This window comes from Embiotoca jacksoni, unplaced genomic scaffold (genome assembly GCF_022577435.1).
Source record: "Embiotoca jacksoni isolate LCO1_2020_lvr unplaced genomic scaffold, fEmbJac1.0.p SCAF_118, whole genome shotgun sequence".
Taxonomy (NCBI): Eukaryota; Metazoa; Chordata; class Actinopteri; family Embiotocidae; genus Embiotoca; species Embiotoca jacksoni.
In genome coordinates this window covers 96,794-119,187 of record NW_027185250.1, presented here as the reverse complement: position 1 = coordinate 119,187, position 22,394 = coordinate 96,794, and the positions used below count along the sequence as shown (strand labels likewise).

Sequence of the window (22,394 nt, the reverse complement as noted above, 5' to 3'; positions counted from 1 at the left end):
AGATCTCCGTCAAACATGTCTCCTCGCGTTTGATGGCGGTGATCAAACAACAACAAAAAGCAAGGTTGCAAAGATTTTTGATCCCGTTTGTAGTTTAAAAAAGTTAAAACTGTCATCCGGATAAAGACTGTCAGCTGTCCGCGCGACCGCATTTCTCTGTAGCCATGGAAACAGGTTTGTAGCCGATTGTAGCTAATTGTTTGGCTAACGTTAGCTTGTTAGCATAAGAGGACGAAGTTCTGTCAGTAAATCTCCATTTTAAATCATTTTAACACATTGAAAACGTTGACTGTCTGTTAGTTAATGACTGAAGACGTTTTCTGTGTAGAATATTCAAGAATATGAAATTCGTCTTATTAACGTTCAGTTGTTTTCAGTTGAACAGCTGATAAACAACTGAACGTTAAAGCGTCACATTTTTGAATGGAGTCTGGTGTGGAGCTGTTTGTTTGAATGGATTTTGAGAACTCCATCCGAAACTCCATTATAAATGATTCTATTTTTGGATAGCAGTATTTATCATATAAATGATGTGTGTTTGAACATGATCTGAGATATAATCTGAATAGATGAGGGTGACTTTTCACACTTAATTCACCATGACTTAAATTAATCGATTAACCGACCTGTGACTGCCCGTTTACATGTTCAGATCATTGGAGTAATCTAACGTTAAAGTGCTTTATTTCTGAATGGAGTCTGGTGACATATCTGACCAAAGTAAAGACACTTTGTCAGGGCTCCAAGACACAAAACAAGAAGTTCAGTTTTCATGTAAATGGACTGAACGTTATTTTTTGATATATAAATACGGGATAAAGAAGGAAGCGGTTTAATTTACTGAAAATCAAACTGTAAATAATTCTGTTGTTTCTTTAACCTGGCCTCCTGTCTCACTAACATGTGGTGTTGTTGGTTGTCCTGGTGACCTGCCGTGTCGCGGTCCAGAGGAGCAGTCCAGGAACCGGTTCCAGTCGGAGCTGGAGTTCGTCCAGTGTTTGGCCAACCCCAACTACCTCAACTGTAAATAAACGCTGTTTCAGCGTCGCTGGAGTTTCATTTTTTTCAGAGAAACATGACAGAAGACAGTTTGTGTGATGAAGGAGGTTTTAAAGGTCCTCATGTTTACCTGAACGTAGTTAAATGAGTTAAATAACAGCTGAAGTCTCCTGTGAGGCGTCGCCATAGAAACACTCCCAGCCGTGTTACACAGTGATGCGTCCCCGCCTCCCCTCCGCCTGATGAACTTCCTGTTTGTGTTTGCGCCTCCAGTTCTGGCTCAGAGAGGTTTCCTGAGGGAGCGGCCGTTCATCAATTACCTGAAGTACCTGCTGTACTGGAAGGAGCCCGAGTACGCCAAGTTCCTCAAGTAAGACCTCCGACACACGATCCGCTAACAGGAACTCTTCTACGGATCGTCCTGCAGTGATGACAGGTGTTGTTGTTAACCCCGCCCCCTCAGGTACCCTCACTGCCTGCACATGCTGGAGCTGCTGCAGTACGAACACTTCCGGAAGGAGCTGGTGAACGCTCAGTGCGCCAAGTTCATCGACGAGCAGCAGCTGCTGCACTGGCAGCATTACTCCCGCAAACGCACGCGGCTGCAGCAGGCGCTCGCCGAGCAGCAGCAGCCGCAGCAGCAGCCGCCGCAGCACGGCAACGCCGCCGCCAAGTGATGATGTCACCACGGGGGGGGGGGGGGGGGGGGGGGGGGTGCAGGTGTCGGGTTTCAAAAAGAACTTTTCTTTTTTTCAAATATTACAAAATGTGGTTGGTAAAGGGCTGTGATGAGGACACACATAAAACACACACACACAATACACACACACACACATAAAACACACACACACAATACACACACACACACATAAAACACACACACACAATACACACACACACACATAAAACACACACACACAATACACACACACACACACACATAAAACACACACACACAATACACACACACACACACACACATAAAACACACACACACAATACACACACACACACACATAAAACACACACACACAATACACACACACGCACGCACACACTCACACATATACACACTCACACATACATATACACACTCACACATATACACACTCACACACACATATACACACTCACACACTGCGAGCGAGTCGATCTTCACTTCAAGGACTTTCATCATGTCAAAACAGAAGCTGTTGAAAAATCTCTGAAAACTTGCAACTTCCTGTTGGGAGTTTCAAGTTAAACCGTCACCATGGTGACGGCGCCAGCAGCAGCGTGAAGGGACGTAACTATTTCCTGGAACAGAATTAAAATCCACTTTTCTGACCTGTGACTGAAGTCATGCTGAATCAGGGCTGAAGGGGAAATAAAAGTGTTGAAGAAAAGTTTCAGCTGCTGCACAGAAACACATCTTAACCTGCATCACAATGTATTATTATTATTATCATTATTATTATTATTATTATTATTATCATTATTATTATTATTATTATTAGTGTTTGAACTGTGACATCATGTCCTGAAAGTAAAAATAACTTCAATCCAGTGAACATTTAACAGACTCATTTTTATTTACATTTCTTTTTTCTCTGTTTTTAATAAAATGTTTTAAATGCGAAGGTTTGATGTTTCCTTTGATTTCTGATGACAGATTTTATATCAGCAGTCACTCAGGAAGGTGTTGTGAACGCAGCTTCATCAAATATTTTGTCTCCTCTTTCCTTATTTTTTGCACATCTTCAAATGAGCAGACAAATCTTAAAAGAACACACAAGTATTAAACTATTAAACACATTTCAAAGGACAATAAGAGATAAAGCTGTTGATATTTCAGTCTTTACTTGTCTATTTTGTTTTATTCATTAAATGATACCAAAATTAATCTTTATATATGATTGTTAGTTTTACATATGCAGCCATTTATTTAATTCATACATTTATTTTGGGGGAATAAATAGTCCAAAAATCTCTAATGTTGATTAAAGTATCATTTATGTCTTCAATAACAAAGTCAATGTACGTTTTTTGGTAAAGTTTTAACTTTTAGGTTCATTTTTACCAACTTAAATTTGGACGCAGAATCGCTTTTATGCTGAAGGTCTCGTGTCGGAAGTTGTAGTAAAATATACCGGAAGTGTCTGAATATCCTCATCAGTACACCTCCGCCGGTCTGTTGTAACGTTAACGGTGTGGTGACGTGAACGGTTTCCTCTGATGTAACGGCTGACGTTCACCTGGTAACACGTTTATTATAGATTATTAATAATCAGTTTTGTATTAAAGTGTGTATTCTAATGGAGCTACGTTAACGGCGACGTTATTAGCAACACCTAAAAAGTTTGTTGTCGTTCGCTGCGGGCATGCGCAGTTTGTGACGTCATTAACTTCCCCTCGGTGATCGGATTGATTAAACTAGTTAGCAGGTTAGTTGTTTGTGTTTGTCCTGACGTGAAGTCTGTATCTCAGTTCGTGTTCGCTTCCTGTAACTTGTGAAGACTGAAGAGTTTAACAGACACTGATTATAATATAACATATATATAATATAATATATCTATCTTATCGATTATAAACCAACTCAGTTCACCTGGTGAAGGTTAGTTTAGACACAACAAATAGTCTTTGTTGTTATTATGTGTCTTTGTTGTTGTTTTGTGTTTCTTTGTTGTTGTTTTGTGTCTCTTTGTTGTTTTGTGTCTTTGTTGTTGTTTTGTGTATTTGTTGTTATTTTGTGTCTCTTTGTTGTTATTTTGTCTCTGTTGTTGTTTTGTGTCTCTTTGTTGTTGTTTTGTCTCTCTGTTGTTGTTGTTTTGTGTCTATTTGTTGTTGTTTTGTCTCTGTTGTTGTTTTGTGTCTCTTTGTTGTTGTTTTGTGTCTCTTTGTTGTTGTTTTGTCTCTTTGTTGTTGTTTTGTGTCTATTTGTTGTTGTTTTGTCTCTGTTGTTGTTTTGTCTCTTTGTTGTTGTTTTGTCTCTTTGTTGTTGTTTTGTCTTTTTGTTGTTGTTTTGTCTCTTTGTTGTTGTTTTGTGTCTTTGTTGTTGTTTTGTGTCTCTATTTGAAACAAAACTTAAATTATTACTTAATATTGAGATGAACATCATAACTGCTTCTTCATTGTCCTACTGTTTTTGTTTGATGAGGTGTGTTATCAGCTGTCGAGTTGCTCAGCGGCGCCCCCTGCCTGTGAGGATGAGCAGGATGCTGCAGCGGGTGGCGGTGGTCGGTGCCGGGGCGGCCGGACTCTGCGCGGCCCGACACATCCTGTCCCGTCCGGGCAGCTTCGCCCCTCCGGTGGTGTTCGAGCTCTCCGACGCCGTCGGCGGCACCTGGTGCTACGACGAGCGCGTCGGCACGTCCGACGGACAGCCGGTCCACAGCAGCGTGTACCGAGACCTCAGGTAGGTCCACCTGGGTGACATCACAGGGTCCGGGGGTCAGAAGGGGAGAGGATGAAATGAGAAGACGGACTTTGTTTCCCCGACAGAACCAACCTGCCCAAAGAGGTGATGATGTTCCCGGACTTCCCCTTCGACGCTGTCCTCAGCAGCTTCCTGCCCCATCAGGAGGTCCAGAGGTACCTGACCAGGTACTGCCAGAACCACGGCGTCGGGCCGCACGTCCGGGTGAGTCCACTGTCCGACCGTCGCCTTAAAAACAGCCAACACGTTCCAGCTTCTTAAAAACGAGGACGAATCTGATATTTCTGGGTTTTGATTGGATGTGTTGCTTCGTGAGGTCGCGGCCGACTCAACGACACGATTACTGAGAATAATCACACGTGTTTGTCAGTTCAACACTGTGGTGGAGAAGGTGAAGCCCGTTGTCGTGACGACGGAGGGCGAGGAGCCGAAGACAACGTGGGAAGTGTCATCACGGTGTGACCTGTCGGGCCGTCAGAGAACGGAGACGTTCGACTCGGTGTTCGTCTGCTCGGGGTGAGACGTCCAATCAGAACGCTCCGTATCCCTCCGCCCTGGAAACTAGTCCCACTTTAAACCAGTTTCACCAAATGAACTGAAAATGTGTGTGACGGGGTTCAACCTCAGTCCTTTGATAAAACAGCACAAAAATGGTGCAGTGGTAGGTAGCGATGGTGCAATTTATTGTGCGTCTCCCAAAAGTGCAGAATTGTGGCAAAAAAAAAATATTTACAGGTAAATACCCAGCACCAAACAACAAACATATATTTGCAAAATAAAAACAAACAACCAAACAAATTGTAAACCAAAAAGTTAGTACAAGTCAACAGTTTCTTCATCAGAATGTCTGTTACCTTCTTCATAACTCTGCACCCCCACCCCCTCCATCCTAAGGAGGTCCCTTTAAATACCCCCCCCCCCCTCCCCCCTATCAGGCTGATTTATTACCCTCAGATGTAGAATGCAGATGATCTCCACCCAGAGGTTCTAGTCTTCCTACTGCAGAACCCAAAACAGGAAAATAAAATCCATTTCCTTCATGGAGCCCAACCACTAGCTCCAAAGTAAAGGTGTTTTCCAGTCATTACCTGCCGTTGCCACTCGGTGGCACCAAAGCACCGAGTCGACCCGCCTGACGGAGCAGACGTTTGATTTGTTTTTAAGGCACTACTCCGACCCGCACATCCCTCACATCCCGGGGATCCAACACTTTAAAGGTACAGTCGGCGTTAACATCGGAACATCGAAATGCAAAAAAAAAAAAAGAAACTTAGTCGACTGAAGTTTGTTCAGTTTACAAAGAAAATCGGTCTGAAACTGGAAATATGTAGGAAACGTCATCTCAGCGCCGTCTCTGTACGCAGGAGAGGTTCTGCACAGCCACTCGTACCGGCGTCCAGAACCGTTCTCCGGTCGGTCCGTGGTGGTTCTGGGAGCTAAAGCTTCAGGACTGGACATTTCCATCGAACTGGCCAAAGCCGGCGCTCAGGTAACAAAACTACACTCAACGCACCTGATGGACGAGGACGGACAGAGTTCAGATTCTACGTCTTCTGTCCAGGTGACTCTGAGTCACGGACGACCTCGCTTCACCTTTCCTCTTCCTGCCGGGCTGCAACAGTCCAGATCAGTGGAGGAGGTGGAGGATGACGGCAGCATCCGCTTCCAGGTGACTGAACCACCTGTCTGTGATTGGTTGATTGGTCGGTTGTGTCTGTGATTGGTCGATTGGTCGGTTGTGTCTGTGATTGGTTGATTGGTAGGTTGTGTCTGTGATTGGTCGATTGTGTCTGTGATTGGTCTGTTGTGTCTGTGATTGGTTGATTGGTCGGTCGTGTCTGTGATTGGTTGATTGGTTGGTTGTGTCTGTGATTGGTTGATTGGTCGGTTGTGTCTGTGACTGGTTAATTGGTCGGTTGTGTCTGTGATTGGTTGGTCGTGTCTGTGATTGGTTGATTGGTAGGTTGTGCCTGTGATTGGTCGATTGGTCGGTTGTGTCTGTGATTGGTCGATTGTGTCTGTGATTGGTCGGTTGTGTCTGTGATTGGTCGATTGGTCGGTTGTGTCTGTGATTGGTTGGTCGTGTCTGTGATTGGTTGATTGGTAGGTTGTGTCTGTGATTGGTCGATTGGTAGGTTGTGTCTGTGATTGGTCGATTGTGTCTGTGATTGGTCAGTTGTGTCTGTGATTGGTCGATTGGTCAGTTGTGTCTGTGATTGGTTGGTCGTGTCTGTGATTGGTTGATTGGTAGGTTGTGTCTGTGATTGGTCGATTGGTCGGTTGTGTCTGTGATTGGTCGGTTGTGTCTGTGATTGGTCTGTTGTGTCAGTGATTGGTTGATTGGTCGGTCGTGTCTGTGATTGGTTGATTGGTTGGTTGTGTCTGTGATTGGTTGATTGGTTGGTTGTGTCTGTGATTGGTTGATTGGTTGGTTGTGTCTGTGATTGGTTGATTGGTTGGTTGTGTCTGTGATTGGTTGATTGGTTGGTTGTGTCTGTGATTGGTTGATTGGTCAGTCGTGTCTGTGATTGGTTGATTGGTCTGTCGTGTCTGTGATTGGTCGATTGGTCGGTTGTGTCTGTGATTGGTCGATTGGTCGGTTGTGTCTGTGATTGGTCGGTCGTGTCTGTGATTGGTTGATTGGTCGGTCGTGTCTGTGATTGGTTGATTGGTCGGTTGTGTCTGTGATTGGTTGATTGGTCGGTCGTGTCTGTGATTGGTTGATTGGTCGGTTGTGTCTGTAATTGGTCGGTTGTGTCTGTAATTGGTCGGTCGTGTCTGTGATTGGTTGATTGGTCGGTCGTGTCTGTGATTGGTCGTGTCTGTGATTGGTTGATTGGTCGGTCGTGTCTGTGATTGGTTGATTGGTCGGTCGTGTCTGTGATTGGTCGATTGGTCGGTTGTGTCTGTGATCTGTCGATTGGTTGGTCGTGTCTGTGATCGGTCGGTCGTGTTTGTGATCGGTTGCAGGACGGCTCGGTGGTCCCAGCTGATGTCCTGATGTTCTGCACCGGCTACAACTTCCGGTACCCGTTCCTGGACGGCGCTCAGCTGGGTCTGGACATCCAGGACCACGTGGTGTCTCCTCTGTACCGCTTCCTGCTGCCTCCCGCCTTCCCCTCGCTCGTCTTCATCGGCATCTGCAAGATCATCTGCCCCTTCCCCAACTTCAACTGCCAGGTGAGCAGCAGGTGTTGCGGTTCCCCCGAAACGCCCTGTGAGGTCTGGTTCCTCTCATGTCCATCTCCTCCTGCAGGTCCAGTTCGCCCTGGCCGTGTTGGACGGTTCCGTCCCTCTGCCGTCTCGGGCTCAGATGGAGGACGAGGTGCGGCGGGAGCTGCGGGAGAAGTTGGAGCGTGGAGTGGAGCGGCGCCACCTGCTGCTGATGGAGCAGGACCAGTGGGAGTACTGCCGGGCGCTGGCTCGGACCGCCGGCTTCCCGCCGCTGCCTCCGGTCGTACGCAGCCTGTACGAGGAGGTCTGGCGGCAGAGACGAGTTCACCCACAAAACTACCGCAGCCGCAACTACCGGCTGGTCAGCGACACACGGTGGGAGCTGATGGACTGACCGAGGACAGGACGACCTCCAGACAGGAAGTCCAGCGACACCGGACAACACCTGACGGGTAGAAACTCATCATGGTCCTCAGAGGAGGACTATCAGAGGACGGTTAGAGGACAACCAGAGGACGGTCGGAGGACGGTTAGAGGACGGTCAGAGGACGGTTAGAGGACGGTTAGAGGACAGTTAGAGGATGATTAGAGGACAGTCAGAGGACGGTTAGAGGATGACCAGAGGACAGTCAGAGGACGGTCAGAGGACGGTTAGAGGACAGTCAAAGGACGGTTAGAGGACGTTAAAAGGACGACCAGAGGACGGTCAGAGGACGTTTAGAGGACGGTTAGAGGATGGTTAGAGGACGACCAGAGGACGGTTAGAGGATAGTTAGAGGACGACCAGAGGACGGTTAGAGGACGACCAGAGGATGGTCAGAGGACGGTTAGAGGACGACCAGAGGACGGTTAGAGGACGACCAGAGGACGGTTAGAGGACGGTTAGAGGTCGACCAGAGGACGGTTAGAGGATGGTTAGAGGACGACCAGAGGATGGTCAGAGGACAGTTAGAGGACGACCAGAGGACGGTCAGAGGACGGTTAGAGGACAGTCAGAGGACGGTTAGAGGACGACCAGAGGACGGTTAGAGGACGGTTAGAGGACAGTTAGAGGACGACCAGAGGATGGTTAGAGGACAACCAGAGGACGGTCAGAGGACAGTCAGAGGACAGTTAGAGGACGGTTAGAGGACAGTCAGAGGACAGTTAGAGGACAGTTAGAGGACGATTAGAGGACAGTCAGAGGACGTTTAGAGGACGGTTAGAGGGCAGTCAGAGGACGGTTAGAGGACGACCAGAGGACAACCAGAGGACGGTTAGAGGACGTTTTGTCCGGACAGATGGAGGTGAGTGTCCGGTGTCCAGCTGGTTAATGGTTGTGAGAGCGAGCGGATCTTCACGTTAACCATGAACGAGGCAGAGAGCTGAGACCAACAACACTTTAATCCACAGAGAAACAACAGACGAGGTCTTAGCTCATCAACAACAACAACAACAACAGCAACAACAGCATGACAACATGGCCGGTGCTCACAGTTTCACAGTTAAAGGGGAGGGACACCTTTTTAACAACCGTCACATTAATCACATGTTCAGGAGGTTTGAATAATAGAAACAGTCAGCAGCACATAAAGAGGGCGGAGTCGCAAGGGCGAAGGGGCGTGGTCACAAATACAGACTGAAATTTAGCTTTAAAATGGTTTAATCCACCTTTGGGGGCATCAGGTGACTTCACATGGACAGAAAACAATTCTTGAAATAATGATTCTGAGTCTTCAAACAAACATTAAGAAACTAAAATCAGCTGAAAAGATAAATTAACGTTAACATTATTTTAACGTTTACGGGCAGATCGTGTTCTTGTTCGACTGTTTTACCCATTTGATGTAAACCTGTTGGTCAGAAAACATTCGAAGACGTCACCTCAAACTTTCGCTGCAGCTTCTGATCGTTTTTGACATTTTAGTTTGTATAAAAGTGAAAATATAAACAGAAATCTCCGATGATAAGATATTGATCCATGTGTTTAAATCCTTCTCAGAATCATCTGTAAGAACTAAATACTGAAGTTATTATCACAGTTTCCTTAAAAGTCTTATTTTACCATTTTAAACCAACAGAACAGGAAGTCGTAGGTGTGTTTGAACAAATTAAACTTTTCAACTTAAAAGTTGTCTCTTTCTGGTTATCATGTACGAACACCAACCTCACGTTTATCTGAAGTTTGTTCTCATGAATCTTCACCAAACTCTCCGAACCTCGTCGAACACCACTAATTAACTCTTAACTAATAAACTTACAAACGAGTTTCAACTTCTACTGAATTAAAACTGAGCAATTCAAAATATTAAAGGGTCATTCTGCTTTATTTCCTCTTGCTGGCTAAAACAATCATTTCACCTTCAGAGAAACGAGGAGTCGAACTAAACAGAGAATATCGAATATCGTTTATCAAACCTCATTTTTACAGGAAGCAGTTTAAAGTTTGAGGAAACACAGAAACGAGTGTTTGGAATTCACCACATATTTATTAAATACACGTAAATCAGTGTCATGATTTATTCTGAAACCTGAATCTGAGCTAACGTCTTCCAACTCGTACTCTTAAATTAGCGCCCACTTTTAGTTTTGCAGAAAAATAACTTTCACGTGAACCGTGTTGAGCGTTAGAACTTCTACTTGCTTAAAAATATACGACCTACATCGTCTGGCAACAGTAAACCGCAGTTTTAAAAAAACTCGTGGTCGACAACACGAAGCAAACAGCCGACAGGAAGTGACTCGCATCATACAGATGTCACATGGCCTGCGTCACCTCTCCGACCACTAGAGGGCGCTACGCTTTCAAACGTAACATTTTCAGAACGGCCTCAAATCAAGAGGAGCGTTCAGTTATTCATTTTAATACTCCGAGGACGTGAAGACAATCATTTAAGGTTTCAGATGATTAAATCAGGAGAACAAGAAAGTGAGTGAATAATTGAGGACGTGGTTTTGTGATCGGAGGACAGATGATGGAAATCAACGGTCCGACGTTCAGTGAAGTTCGTACGACAGCGAAACGTCTGCCGTCAAAAAGAAAGTTCCTCGATATATCGTTAAAAACAAAATGAGACAAACGAATGAATCTGCAGCGACTAAAAGCCGACCTGAAACATGAATCCAACGTTTCAACTGGTTTGTTCGCTGTCGTAGCTTCTTCTTCTTCTGTGGTGCTTTAAAGACTCCCGATAACTTCATATCCACTTCCTGTCTGCGTTAACTCGATGGTTTCATATTAGTTTGGTAACGAAACTCGGAGCGGCTCCACCGTTTCCTAGAAAATCACCCGGGAGGACTTGGACTCATTCTCCATGTGCACCTCCCTCTCCACCTTCTCCACCGCCTCCTGCTCTTCGTCGGCCACGCCCTCTTTTTTCATGATGTTCAGCGGCCACCAGAGGGAGCCGCTCCGCCGGTCTCTGCGGACGGTGCGTTCTGCCGGCCAGCAGCAGGGGGCGCCGTGATCCCCCGTCAGGAAGTAGAGCAGCGCGTTGAGCCAGGCGTTGCAGGAGGCCAGCGGCCGCGTCACCTTGTAGCAGATGGAGACGGCCTTCATGGCGTTGCAGCCGCCGAGTCGTCCTCGCCGCAGCAGCAGGAAGAGCGTCCGCGTGACGTGGAACGGCAGGAAGCAGAGCGCGAACAGCAGCGTGATGGTCACGATGGTTTTGATGGATTTCCGCCGCCGCCGGATGTAGTGGGAGTACTGGGAGCCCGAGATGGACACCGAGGTCCTCTCGCGCTCTCCGGCGGCGTCCGCCGACCCGTCCCCCGCCGACCCGTCCCCCGCCGACCCGTCCTCGCCCACCGAGCTGGGAGGCGAGCGCAGCGTCCGGAAGATGGTGCGCACCACCTGAGAGTAGCACCAGGCGATGATGACGAAGGGCACGAAGAAGCCCAGCAGGTGGAGCACGAGGCCGTACGGGACGTAGTCGGCGAACTCCTTATCGATGGCGTCGTCCCAGCAGTTGGTGTATCCGTCCCCGTCCCCGGTCCGGTTCCCGCCGCCGCCTCGCCTCACGTAGCCCGTCTGGGCGAACCTGAAGATGGGGCAGGTGAGGATGAAGACCACCACCCACACCGCCGCGCAGGTGAACTTCACCACCCGCCTGCTCTCCAGCGTGATGGTCCTCATCGGGTGGCAGATCCCCAGATACCTGAGGACACATCTGAACTCAGACACCTGAGGACACACCTGAGGACACACCTGAGGACACACCTGAGGACACACCTGAGCTCAGACACCTGAGGACACACCTGAACTCAGACACCTGAGGACACACCTGAGGACACACCTGAGGACACACCTGAGGACACACCTGAACTCAGACACCTGAGGACACACCTGAGGACACACCTGAGGACACACCTGAACTCAGACACCTGAGGACACACCTGAACTCAGACACCTGAGGACACACCTGAGGACACACCTGAGGACACACCTGGTCCTCAAACACTCGGTCCGGTGAGATGAGAACGAGGCTGCAGGGCAGCAGGTCGCTCACATTTCACCGGCTCCTGATTGGCTGACTGTTGCTACGGCGGTTTTGTGGCTACGCCTCGTTTTTTAGTTCAAACAGCAGAAAATGAACGTCAGCAGCGACTTCCTGTTTGTAGTTTATTAGTTTCCTGAAACTTGCAGGGAACGTTTTCTAAAACTGCTGAAACGGAGGAAAAATGTTTAGATATTGCAAAAAGACAACAAAGAGAAACGGAGCGAAGATGTTCGACGAGCGAAGATGTTCGACGAGCGAAGATGTTCGACGAGCGAATGAACTCAAATCTGGAATAATTCACTTTGGAAGGCTTTTCCGGTAATTTGTTAAAACTTTATTTGTACGACGTTCTAGAATCAAAAGTTCGACCGACATCTCGACGGGAAGTGACGTCGGCGGGAGGGAGCGGCGGCTCCGGTGTGGGCGGGGCTTCGTACCTGTGCACGGAGATGCAGGTGAGGAAGAAGATGGAGCAGTAGAGGTTGAAGTAGAAGAGGAAGCGAACCAGGCGACACATGAAGTCTCCGAACACCCAGCGGTCCCGCAGCACGTAGCTCGCCACCAGGAAGGGCAGCGACAGGCCGTACATCAGGTCGGTGGACGCCAGGTTCACCATGTAGATGAGCGACGTGTTCCAGCGCCGCCCGTTGCCGTGGCGACGGCAGGAGCGCAGCAGCACCACGGAGTTCAGGCCGAGGCTGCAGACGAAGGTCAGCGAGTAGCAGACGGGCAGAAACACGTATTTGTAGGATTCATCGAAGCTGCAAGACGCCGAAGACACGGAGACGTTGAGGACACCGATCGGCTCCATGACGCTCCGACTACTGGACGACCTCCTCTGGACTCATCGCAGCCGCCGGACTCTCCTGTCAATCAATCGATCTGTCAATCAATCTGTCGTCCGTCTGTCTGATCTCTGCCTTCGTCCTCCGGAGATCAGAGAGGAAAGAAAAACACCATTTTAGTTCGAAGCTCGTTGACTTTGTTCTGCTGACGAAGACGATTCACTCAGTTACCTCCTCAATCATTAACACCTTCCTCCTCCTCCTTCACCTCCCTCTCCTCTTCCTCTTTCACCTCCTCCTCCTCCTTCACCTCCCCCTCCCTCTCCTCTTCCTCACCCTTCACCTCCTCCTTCCCCTCTCTCTCCTCCTCCTCCTCCTCCCTCTCCTCTTCCTCCACCTCCACCTCCTCCTCCTTCACCACCTCCTCCCCCTCCCTCTCCTCCTTCAGTGAGTTGTGTTCAGTGTTTCTGTTCTGACCTTCAGTTGCTCCGTAAATAATTGATCAACGTTCATTCAGTCAGAACTGCAGGAATGAAACCCAATACAGGACTGCAGAGGAGGAGAAGTGGGGTGTGGGGGGGGGGGGGGAGGTGGAGGAGGTGGGGGGGAGGAGGTGCTGTTCACATTACAGGACAGATCCAGGTTTCAAATCATGAGGAATAAAAGTTAACATGGAGGCTGAAGATAAAACTGATTTTTACATTTTATATTTCACTTTTACCTTTTTTAAAAATCGTTTTTCAGATTTATTAACTTTAATTTCTGTCAGTCGGTTCACTGACGATCCAAATCAGCTCGATGTTAACTCGCTGTAATCCTGTTGAATTGACCTGCAAACGCTCCTCGATTAAAAACAACCTGCGACGATCAGCGTCGATCAATAAATCAATAAATGATGACATGCAGCTCAACGCTTCCTCGACCACCACCATTACTCTACAATACTCAGCCTCCAAAACACTAACTACATGGTCATGAGCTCGAGATCATTTTACACCCTCAAAGTTGGAGTTAATCTTTATGTATATAAATATAAATATATATATATATATAAATATATATATTTATATGTTTGAACTAATATTCTGACAAACAGGTGAAACAGCTGTTTGATATCAATAAGAAGGTTTTTAGAAACATGAAATGAGATGAAATCACTCACCGAGCAGCTCGACGTGTTTCTGCTCCTCCATGCGCCTCCTGGCCGAGGCTTTAATTAGACAGCAGTGACTGCAGCTCCTCCTCTTCCTCCTCCTCCTCCATCATCATCACCACCATCTTCATCGTCAGCCCGGATTCATACAGAAAACACTGCGTTTGTCCTCCTGAAACATACGAACAGTTTGAATATTCAAAATATATTCAGATTAAAATTATGCTGCAAAAAATTGTGTTTACGTGTTAAAGGATCCAAGAATTCAAATTGACGACATCTCAGATTTATGCGAAGAAATGTTTCGTTAGCGAACATGTTAGCTGTTGTTACAATCATGCAGTTTTTTCTGTGTACGATTAAACAGCTGACTGAGGGCGGGTTTTATATTTGCGTGAACATGTATTCTCTTTATTTACTGCCGCGCTCTGTAAATTTGCTAATGGTACACTAGCTACCGCTAACCGTCCCAACACACTGATGACATCATTCAGAACTCAAATAAGAAGAGCAGATTGTCGTCCTGCTCGTCGTCGTGTCTCCGCCCATTTTTTGATGGATTGCGCTGAAAGTTCGTACAAACGTTTGGTGTTCCCCTTCGGAAGAATCCTGCTGACCGTCAGGCTAACGTTTGTGTTTTCAGTAAATTATCTAACTGTTGGATCGATTGACGTTAAATTTGGTTCTCAAATTAACAGTGTTTTAACTTCTATTAACTTTCTCTTAATTTTTCATTTGTCAAATATTTTGGCCAAACTAAATCGTTCCTATCTCATCATCTAATTACAGAATATTAACGCGCTAAAATGCCCAAACTAGCATCAGCGTTGTCATAGTGACGATGGAAACGGCTCCTTTTCCTCAACACCAAAAACGTACTGCAACAGACCACCATGTTGTTTGCAATGCAACATTTTATTTAGCATTTACAATTACTTTTGTAATTAATTTTATTTACATTTTAAAATACATTTCGAAATACTCTGAAAGTCACAGTGAAATAAAAGAGTCGTTTATTTCATGTTAAATCCTGCAAAGACGCCACGTTTTATTAAAGAAACGGGTCACTTCGAAACTTTCACACTCAAACCACGATTTCAGGCGACTTCAAATATTCATACCGGAATAAAAACGTAACACATTTCTCTTTACGATAAAATCCCTCCGTGAAGATGGAATCCAGCTTCTCATCCCAGACGGACGCTGATGTCTGAAATCATCTGAACATCCTGATGTGTTTAAATACGTGTTCATTTAACGAGGCAACGTTTCACCGGTTGTGACCAAAATTTAAAGTACAAAAATGTAAATACGGCAGAAATAATTCAGACACATCATCACATGATTGAAGATATTGAGCCGGTTTTTCCCTTAAATTTATTACAATAAACGTTGATAACAGAATCACTGAATGTACCTGAAGAGTTTCACATCAGTTAAAGAAGAAAGTCACCAAAATCTAAATCTCACTTCTTTTGCTGCATTTTGAATACAAGTTGATATCATGTTATTAAATGTAAATAAGAACATTTTTATTTAGCTCTGAGACTAATACAAATATCAGAGAAATTTAACTTTCTACATTTCTTTTCCTTTAAATGCGGGAAATCGAGTTTTGGTGAAATTCCCATTTTAATTTTAGCAGAAACAAAAATCGCAGAATAAAACATTAAAATATGAAAATATGAGTTACGTGGTGTTGCTACACATTTGATATGTATGAATAAACTGTTCCCTTTTTAAAATAACAGGCAAAAGAAATGACGTAATAAACCAAATAAAACATAAATAGATAAGTTAGTCTGATTTGTAACAGAGTTCATTCGTTTTCTCTGGATTTCTTCTTGTCGTTCAGCAGCTGATAAAAACTTCTGAAACCATAAAAGAAGAAAATAATTTTTACGTAAACTTTGATCCCCAAAACCCTCAAAGTGAAACATTTGAAGAGTTCGAAGTGTTCGAAGAGTTCGAAGTGTTCGAAACGTTCGAAGAGTTCGAAGTGTTCGAAACGTTCGAAATGTTCGAAGCGTTCGAAGAGTTCGAAATGTTCAAAGTGTTCGAAATGTTCGAAACGTTCGAAGAGTTCGAAATGTTCGAAACGTTCGAAGAGTTCGAAGTGTTCGAAGTGTTCGAAACGTTCGAAATGTTCGAAGTGTTCGAAATGTTCGACGGGTTCGAAGTGTTCGAAATGTTCGATGGGTTCGAAATGTTCGAAGTGTTCGAAATGTTTGAAGAGTTCGAAGTGTTCGAAACGTTCGAAGAGTTTGAAATGTTCGAAACGTTCGAAGAGTTCGAAGAGTTCGAAACGTTCGAAGAGTTCGAAGTGTTCGAAATGTTCGACGGGTTCGAAATGTTCGAAGTGTTCGAAATGTTTGAAGAGTTCGAAGTGTTCGAAACGTTCGAAGAGTTCGAAATGTTCGAAACGTTCGAAGAGTTCGAAGAGTTCGAAGTGTTCGAAACGTTCGAAGAGTTCGAAATGTTCGAAACGTTCGAAGAGTTCGAAGAGTTCGAAGTGTTCGAAACGTTCGAAGAGTTCGAAATGTTCGAAGTGTTCGAAATGTTCGACGGGTTCGAAATGTTCGAAACGTTCGAAGAGTTCGAAATGTTCGAAACGTTCGAAGAGTTCGAAACGCTCAAAATGTTCGAAGAGTTCGAAATGTTTGAAGAGTTCGAAGTGTTGGAAACGTTCGAAGAGTTCGAAATGTTCGAAGAGTTCGAAGTGTTTGAAACGTTCGAAGAGTTCGAAGTGTTCGAAGCGTTCAAAGAGTTCGAAGTGTTCGAAGAGTTCGAAATGTTCGAAACGTTGGAAGAGTTCGAAGTGTTCGAAATGTTCGACAGGTTCGAAATGTTCGAAGTGTTCGAAACGTTCGAAGAGTTCGAAATGTTCGAAACGTTCGAAGAGTTCGAAGTGTTCGAAATGTTCGACGGGTTCGAAATGTTCGAAGTGTTCGAAATGTTTGAAGAGTTCGAAGTGTTCGAAACGTTCGAAGAGTTCGAAATGTTCGAAACGTTCGAAGAGTTCGAAATGTTCGAAACGTTCGAAGAGTTCGAAGTGTTCGAAACGTTCGAAGAGTTCGAAATGTTCGAAACGTTCGAAGAGTTCGAAATGTTCGAAGTGTTCGAAATGTTCGACGGGTTCGAAATGTTCGAAACGTTCGAAGAGTTCGAAATGTTCGAAACGTTCGAAGAGTTCGAAACGTTCAAAATGTTCAAAGAGTTCGAAATGTTTGAAGAGTTCGAAGTGTTGGAAACGTTCGAAGAGTTCGAAATGGTCGAAGAGTTCGAAGTGTTTGAAACGTTCGAAGAGTTCGAAGTCTTCGAAGCGTTCAAAGAGTTCGAAGTGTTGGAAACGTTCGAAGAGTTCGAAATGTTCGAAACGTTGGAAGAGTTCGAAGTGTTCGAAATGTTCGACAGGTTCGAAATGTTCGAAGTGTTCGAAACGTTCGAAGAGTTCGAAATGTTCGAAACGTTCGAAGAGTTCGAAGTGTTCGAAGTGTTCGAAACGTTCGAAGAGTTCGAAATGTTCGAAACGTTCGAAGAGTTCGAAGTGTTCGAAACGTTCGAAGAGTTCGAAACGTTCGAAAAGTTCGAAGAGTTCGAAATGTTCGAAATGTTCGGAGTTCGAAATGTTCGAAATGTTCGAAGAGTTCGAAGTGTTCGAAATGTTCGAAGAGTTCGAAGTGTTCGAAACGTTCGAAGAGTTCGAAATGTTCGAAACTTTCGAAGAGTTCGAAGCGTTCGAAGAGTTCGAAGTGTTCGAAACGTTCGAAGAGTTCGAAATGTTCGAAGAGTTCGAAGTGTTCGAAACGTTCGAAGAGTTCGAAATGTTCGAAGTGTTCGAAACGTTCGACGGGTTCGAAGTGTTCGAAATGTTCGACGGGTTCGAAACGTTCGAAATGTTTGAAGTGTTCGAAATGTTCGAAGAGTTCGAAATGTTCAAAGAGTTCGAAGTGTTCAAAGAGTTTGAAGTGTTCTAAGAGTTCGAAGTGTTCAAAGAGTTCGAAGTGTTCGACTTCAACCGGCCGTTTTCCAACCTGAGAAAAATCTGTAAATACGAAATAATGAATGTTCATGAGTCAACATATAAGTTTAACGTAAAAAACAACTGTTAAAACTAAACACGCATAAATGCTAACATTCTTTATGAAAACTCTCTTGATCATCATTTCTACATTTCTTCCTCTTCCCGCATGTCAAGTGTTTGAAGTTTGATTTTTTTCTAAATGATTTAAGGTTTTATCTTTTTTTTTTTTTTTTTTTTTTTTAAACACCAACGTTTGTTTCGTGAGTTCATTTTAAAGCCTCTCAAAATCTTAAAAACTGTAAAAATATTCTCCGTTATGTTTTGTTAAATTTAAAAAAAAAATTATCCAAAAAATTAGTTAATCTGCTTCATTAAATCAGTTTTCTTTCACTGCATTTCAACGTCTGTTGATGGAAGAAGAACTTCTGAAGATCTGATGAGTCCATCGTTAATAAAACGAAAGAATCCCAACTGATGAACTTCAGCAAGAAACAGAAACTGAGAAAAAGTTTTCCGGAGGCTGAAAGATGAACATTGATGAACGTTGGTGGACGTTGGTGAACGTTGATGGTCGTTGGTGGACGTTGGTGGATGTTGGTGGACGTTGGTAAACGTTGGTGAACGTTGGTGAACGTTGGTGGACATTGGTGGACGTTGGTGGACGTTGGTGAACGTTGGTGGTCGTTGGTGGACGTTGATGAACTTTGATGAACGTTGGTGAACGTTGGTGAACGTTGGTGGACGTTGGTGGACGTTGGTGAACGTTGGTGAACGTTGATGAACGTTGGTGAACATTGGTGGACGTCAGGAAACAGCTGATTGGTGCTGAAACGCTGATTTCTAACTTCGACCTTCCTCAGATCCTCAGAGGCTCCACGACTTTTACAGGCTCGGAGGGTGATCAGCGTCCTGGTCCGGTCCCGTCCCCTGTCCTGGGACTAGGTCAGGTCCTGGACGTCCAGCAGCATGGCGTCCTGCTTCGTCCTCAGCTGGTCTCGGATCAGCAGCTCGGCGACCAGATCAGAACTCAGAGCTGCGAGAAGAAAAGCAGCAAAACAAAGAGTTCATAACGAGACGCGAACAGAGACGTTTGATTACGTAAAAAAAAAAAAACGTTCAAAGACTTTGTTATGTTTCCACGACTACCGTGAACGTCCTGCTGCAGAGACGCTCGCAGGACATCGAGATGCTGCAGAGACGATTCCTGCAGATCCCAACGATCCAGATGTCTCCGCTCTGAGACACAGCTGGAGGACAGACACTGCACACACACACACACACACACACATTAAACACACACACACACACACACACACAAACACACACACACACATTAAACACACACACACACACGCACACACACATTAAACACACACACACACACACACACACATTAAGTACACACACACACACACACATTAAGTACACACACACATTAAACACACATACACACACACACACACACACACATTAAACACACACACACACACACACACGCATTAAGCACACACACACACACACACACACACACACACACACACACACACATTAAGTACACACACACATTAAACACACATACACACACACACACATTAAACACACACACACACACACACACACATTAAACACACACACACACACACGCATTAAGCACACACACACACACACACACACACACACACACACACACACTAAACACAACCACTCCTCTGATAACTTTAATATATAAATATATATATTTATATATATGTATATATATATGAATATATATATACATTTATATAAATATATATACATTTATTTAAATATATAGATATCTATATCTATATATATAAATATATATTTCACCTCCTTCTGTTCAGACAGCAGTTTGTCTCTCAGCATCCGCAGAGCCGTCACCACTTCCTGTTTCAGCCCGGCGGCATGGCAACCGTTGTGCCCCGTTCCCGTGGGAACCTGACGGCAGTGCGAAGGTCAGAGGTCAGATTTCTGTTTGTTTTGATGCTGATTTAAGATCCAAAACTTCTTCGTTACAGTTTGAACACGTCACCATGTGTTCAATAACATTCATATTATATATTATTATTTATCAATATTTAAGTGTTTTAAAGCGTTTCTGTGTCAGATTTGGACAAAAATTCATTAAACCGTTAAATATTAAACATCGTACATGTTGGATATTAACAGAAATATTCACCTCATAAACCTTCATGTCCAGATTCACATTAGAGACTTTCATGTTTTACTTTTCATTTCATTTAACATTGTAGATACAGAAGAGATGATGTAGACCTTTTCCTCCTCCTCCTCCTCCTCCTGCTCCTCCTCCTACTCCTACCTCCTTCCCTTCTTCCTCCTACCTCCTCCTCCTCTTCCTCCTAATCCTCCTCCTGCTTCTCCTCCTCCTCTTCCTCCTAATCACCTATCTCCTCCTCCTCCTCCTCCTCTTCCTCCTAATCCTCCTCCTCCTTTTCCTCCTAATCCTCCTCCTACCTCCTCCTCCTGCTCCTCCTCCTCCTACCTCCTTCTGCTGCTCCTCCTCCTCCTCTTAATCCTCCTCCTACCTCCTTCTCCTCCTCCTAATCCTCCTCTTACCTCCTTCTCCGCCTCCTCCTCCTCCTAATCCTCCTCCTACCTCCTTCTGCTGCTCCTCCTCCTCCTCTTAATCCTCCTCCTACCTCCTTCTCCTCCTCATAATCCTCCTCTTACCTCCTTCTCCGCCTCCTCCTCCCCCTCCTCCTCCTAATCCTCCTCCTACCTCCTTCTCTGCCTCCTCCTCCTGCTCCTGCTCCTCCTCCTCCTCCTCGTTGATGAAGCAGAGCTGCAGCTTCCTCTGGTTCTGTAATCTGACATCGGATCATTTCAGAGTTCAGTTTATTTTCTACGAAGTCACAATTCATCTGCTGATTTCAAAACTTTTTAAAGTGAAAACAAATCATTTTTTTCAGAGAGGATTTTTATCTTTCTAAATTATTTTAATATACTTTATGTTATCTAACGGTGGCTGGCAGACTTTTAGCTTACAGGTGCGTTAGCGCCACCTTCTGACAGGAGACACACACTACAAGCAAAATAACAACTCATCGCTGTCTTTATATTTTAATAACTATTCATGAGTCGTTGTTAGTTCTGGGTACGACCTTCATCACGTGACCTTGGTCTCCTGGTCATACATCATACATGTGCGTGTACTTTTCCGGCTGTGTTACCGTGACGCGACGACAGCGACTCGACACCTCCTGAAGTCGTCCTCCTCGTCCTCCCAGACGTCCCTCCACTCCCCCCCCCGACCCTCCGGCCGCAGCCCCGCCTCTTTCTGCAGGAAGACAGGAAGTTGTCACCCAGTGTTATTGAACACAGATCACCTCTCCATCGGTTCATATTGATTTTTATTGATTATCAGTTTACAGGTAACTCAACAAGTCAAATGTGAAACGTGTCGCTAACAGCAGAACGAATAGCACAGGAAGGAGGACGCAGAGCATCATGGGATATGTAGTCTTTTTTTTTAGGAGATTCCCCACTAACAGACACTGAACACCTGAGTGTCCACAGCTGACCTTTGACCTTTCCCTCCTCTCCTGCTCCTGTTTCTCCAGCTCAGCTATCCGCTGGCTCAGGTCCTCCCAGTGCATGATGGGAAGGTCCTGGCAGTCCACGCAGGACGCTGCTGCGATGTGATGATGAAGCTCATCCTCCTCCTCCTCCTCCTCCTCCTCCTCCTCATCCTCCTTTTCTTTCTCTCCCTCCATCCTCCTGTCAGCAAACAAACAACGACAACAACACCCAGACAGGTAAACAATCATACATGTCATTTAAAAACCTTCACTTTAAATCTTGTAAAAGCACGTTGGTCATTTAAGAAGGTTTAATACTTTAAATTATTTCTATGAAAACATGCTATAGTATGACTTTATATCATATTATAGACGACATGCTATAGTATGACTTTATATCATATTAAAGACAACATGCTATAGTATGACTTTATATCATATTAAAGACAACATGCTATAGTATGACTTTTTATCATACTATAGACGACATGCTATAGTGTGACTTTATATCATATTATAGACGACATGCTATAGTATGACTTTATATCGTTATAGACGACATACTATAGTGTGACTTTATATCATATTATAGACAACATGCTATAGTATGACTTTATATCATATTATAGACGACATGCTATAGTATGACTATGTCACATTATAGACACCATGCTATAGTATGGCTTTATATCATGTTATAGACGACATGCTATAGTATGGCTTTATATCATGTTATAGACGACATGCTATAGTATGACTTTATATCATGTTATAGACGACATGCTATAGTATGACTTTATATCATATTA

At 44.8% G+C, this 22,394-nt stretch overlaps 4 protein-coding genes across 9 annotated transcripts; 2 read left to right on the top strand and 2 right to left on the bottom strand.

The window, feature by feature from the left end:
* The first annotated feature begins 12 nt into the window (after window positions 1–12).
* Window positions 13–2,618, top strand: med31 (mediator complex subunit 31). 2 transcript variants are annotated; one of them, XM_069143966.1, is made up of 4 exons: window positions 17–174; window positions 949–1,023; window positions 1,273–1,369; window positions 1,463–2,618. In XM_069143966.1, the coding sequence occupies exons 1-4, from the start codon at window positions 165–167 to the stop codon at window positions 1,674–1,676; spliced, it is 396 nt and encodes a 131-aa protein (XP_069000067.1). In that variant the 5' UTR covers window positions 17–164; the 3' UTR covers window positions 1,677–2,618. The 2 variants fall into 2 exon arrangements, with proteins under 2 accessions (XP_069000068.1, XP_069000067.1); XM_069143967.1 differs by lacking the exon at window positions 949–1,023 and having other exon boundaries at window positions 13–174.
* Window positions 2,619–3,149: 531 nt separating this feature from the next.
* Window positions 3,150–9,893, top strand: LOC138194927 (uncharacterized). 5 transcript variants are annotated; one of them, XM_069143959.1, is made up of 9 exons: window positions 3,150–3,236; window positions 4,136–4,393; window positions 4,480–4,618; window positions 4,785–4,930; window positions 5,579–5,631; window positions 5,779–5,903; window positions 5,976–6,083; window positions 7,385–7,594; window positions 7,671–9,892. In XM_069143959.1, the coding sequence occupies exons 2-9, from the start codon at window positions 4,185–4,187 to the stop codon at window positions 7,980–7,982; spliced, it is 1,302 nt and encodes a 433-aa protein (XP_069000060.1). In that variant the 5' UTR covers window positions 3,150–3,236; window positions 4,136–4,184; the 3' UTR covers window positions 7,983–9,892. The 5 variants fall into 5 exon arrangements, with proteins under 5 accessions (XP_069000060.1, XP_069000059.1, XP_069000056.1 ...); XM_069143958.1 differs by having other exon boundaries at window positions 4,148–4,393; window positions 5,779–6,083; window positions 7,671–9,893; XM_069143955.1 differs by having other exon boundaries at window positions 5,779–6,083; window positions 7,671–9,893.
* Window positions 9,894–10,104: 211 nt separating this feature from the next.
* On the bottom strand, window positions 10,105–12,988 carry LOC138194929 (P2Y purinoceptor 3). The gene is made up of 2 exons (XM_069143960.1): window positions 12,504–12,988; window positions 10,105–11,724 (listed from the first exon to the last, which is right to left on the bottom strand). The coding sequence occupies exons 1-2, from the start codon at window positions 12,875–12,877 to the stop codon at window positions 10,845–10,847; spliced, it is 1,254 nt and encodes a 417-aa protein (XP_069000061.1). The 5' UTR covers window positions 12,878–12,988; the 3' UTR covers window positions 10,105–10,844.
* A 4,965-nt stretch (window positions 12,989–17,953) lies between these two features.
* Window positions 17,954–21,784, bottom strand: LOC138194926 (schwannomin-interacting protein 1-like). Its single transcript, XM_069143954.1, has 6 exons — window positions 21,589–21,784; window positions 21,238–21,344; window positions 20,787–20,874; window positions 19,877–19,984; window positions 19,175–19,289; window positions 17,954–19,061 (listed from the first exon to the last, which is right to left on the bottom strand). Exons 1-6 carry the CDS (start codon window positions 21,778–21,780, stop codon window positions 18,967–18,969), a joined length of 705 nt encoding a protein of 234 aa, XP_069000055.1. The 5' UTR covers window positions 21,781–21,784; the 3' UTR covers window positions 17,954–18,966.
* Between the last annotated feature and the right edge of the window lie 610 nt (window positions 21,785–22,394).

What these genes read in the sequence shown, in the direction of transcription:
- LOC138194926 (XM_069143954.1), bottom strand. Translation starts at nt 21,780, where the DNA reads ATGGAGGGAGAGAAAGAAAAGGAGGATGAGGAGGAGGAGGAGGAGGAG. An exon ending in AGAGGAGGGAAAGGTCAAAG is followed by an intron (nt 21,345 to 21,588) that starts GTCAGCTGTGGA and finishes GTCTTCCTGCAG; the next exon opens with AAAGAGGCGGGGCTGCGGCC. An exon ending in GTCGCTGTCGTCGCGTCACG is followed by an intron (nt 20,875 to 21,237) that starts GTAACACAGCCG and finishes ATCCGATGTCAG; the next exon opens with ATTACAGAACCAGAGGAAGC.
- med31 (XM_069143966.1), top strand. An exon ending in CAACCCCAACTACCTCAACT is followed by an intron (nt 1,024 to 1,272) that starts GTAAATAAACGC and finishes TTGCGCCTCCAG; the next exon opens with TTCTGGCTCAGAGAGGTTTC. An exon ending in GAGTACGCCAAGTTCCTCAA is followed by an intron (nt 1,370 to 1,462) that starts GTAAGACCTCCG and finishes CCGCCCCCTCAG; the next exon opens with GTACCCTCACTGCCTGCACA.
- LOC138194929 (XM_069143960.1), bottom strand. Translation starts at nt 12,877, where the DNA reads ATGGAGCCGATCGGTGTCCTCAACGTCTCCGTGTCTTCGGCGTCTTGC. An exon ending in ACCTGCATCTCCGTGCACAG is followed by an intron (nt 11,725 to 12,503) that starts GTACGAAGCCCC and finishes ATGTGTCCTCAG; the next exon opens with GTATCTGGGGATCTGCCACC.
- LOC138194927 (XM_069143958.1), top strand. Translation starts at nt 4,185, where the DNA reads ATGAGCAGGATGCTGCAGCGGGTGGCGGTGGTCGGTGCCGGGGCGGCC. An exon ending in ACGGCAGCATCCGCTTCCAG is followed by an intron (nt 6,084 to 7,384) that starts GTGACTGAACCA and finishes GATCGGTTGCAG; the next exon opens with GACGGCTCGGTGGTCCCAGC. An exon ending in TCCCCAACTTCAACTGCCAG is followed by an intron (nt 7,595 to 7,670) that starts GTGAGCAGCAGG and finishes CTCCTCCTGCAG; the next exon opens with GTCCAGTTCGCCCTGGCCGT.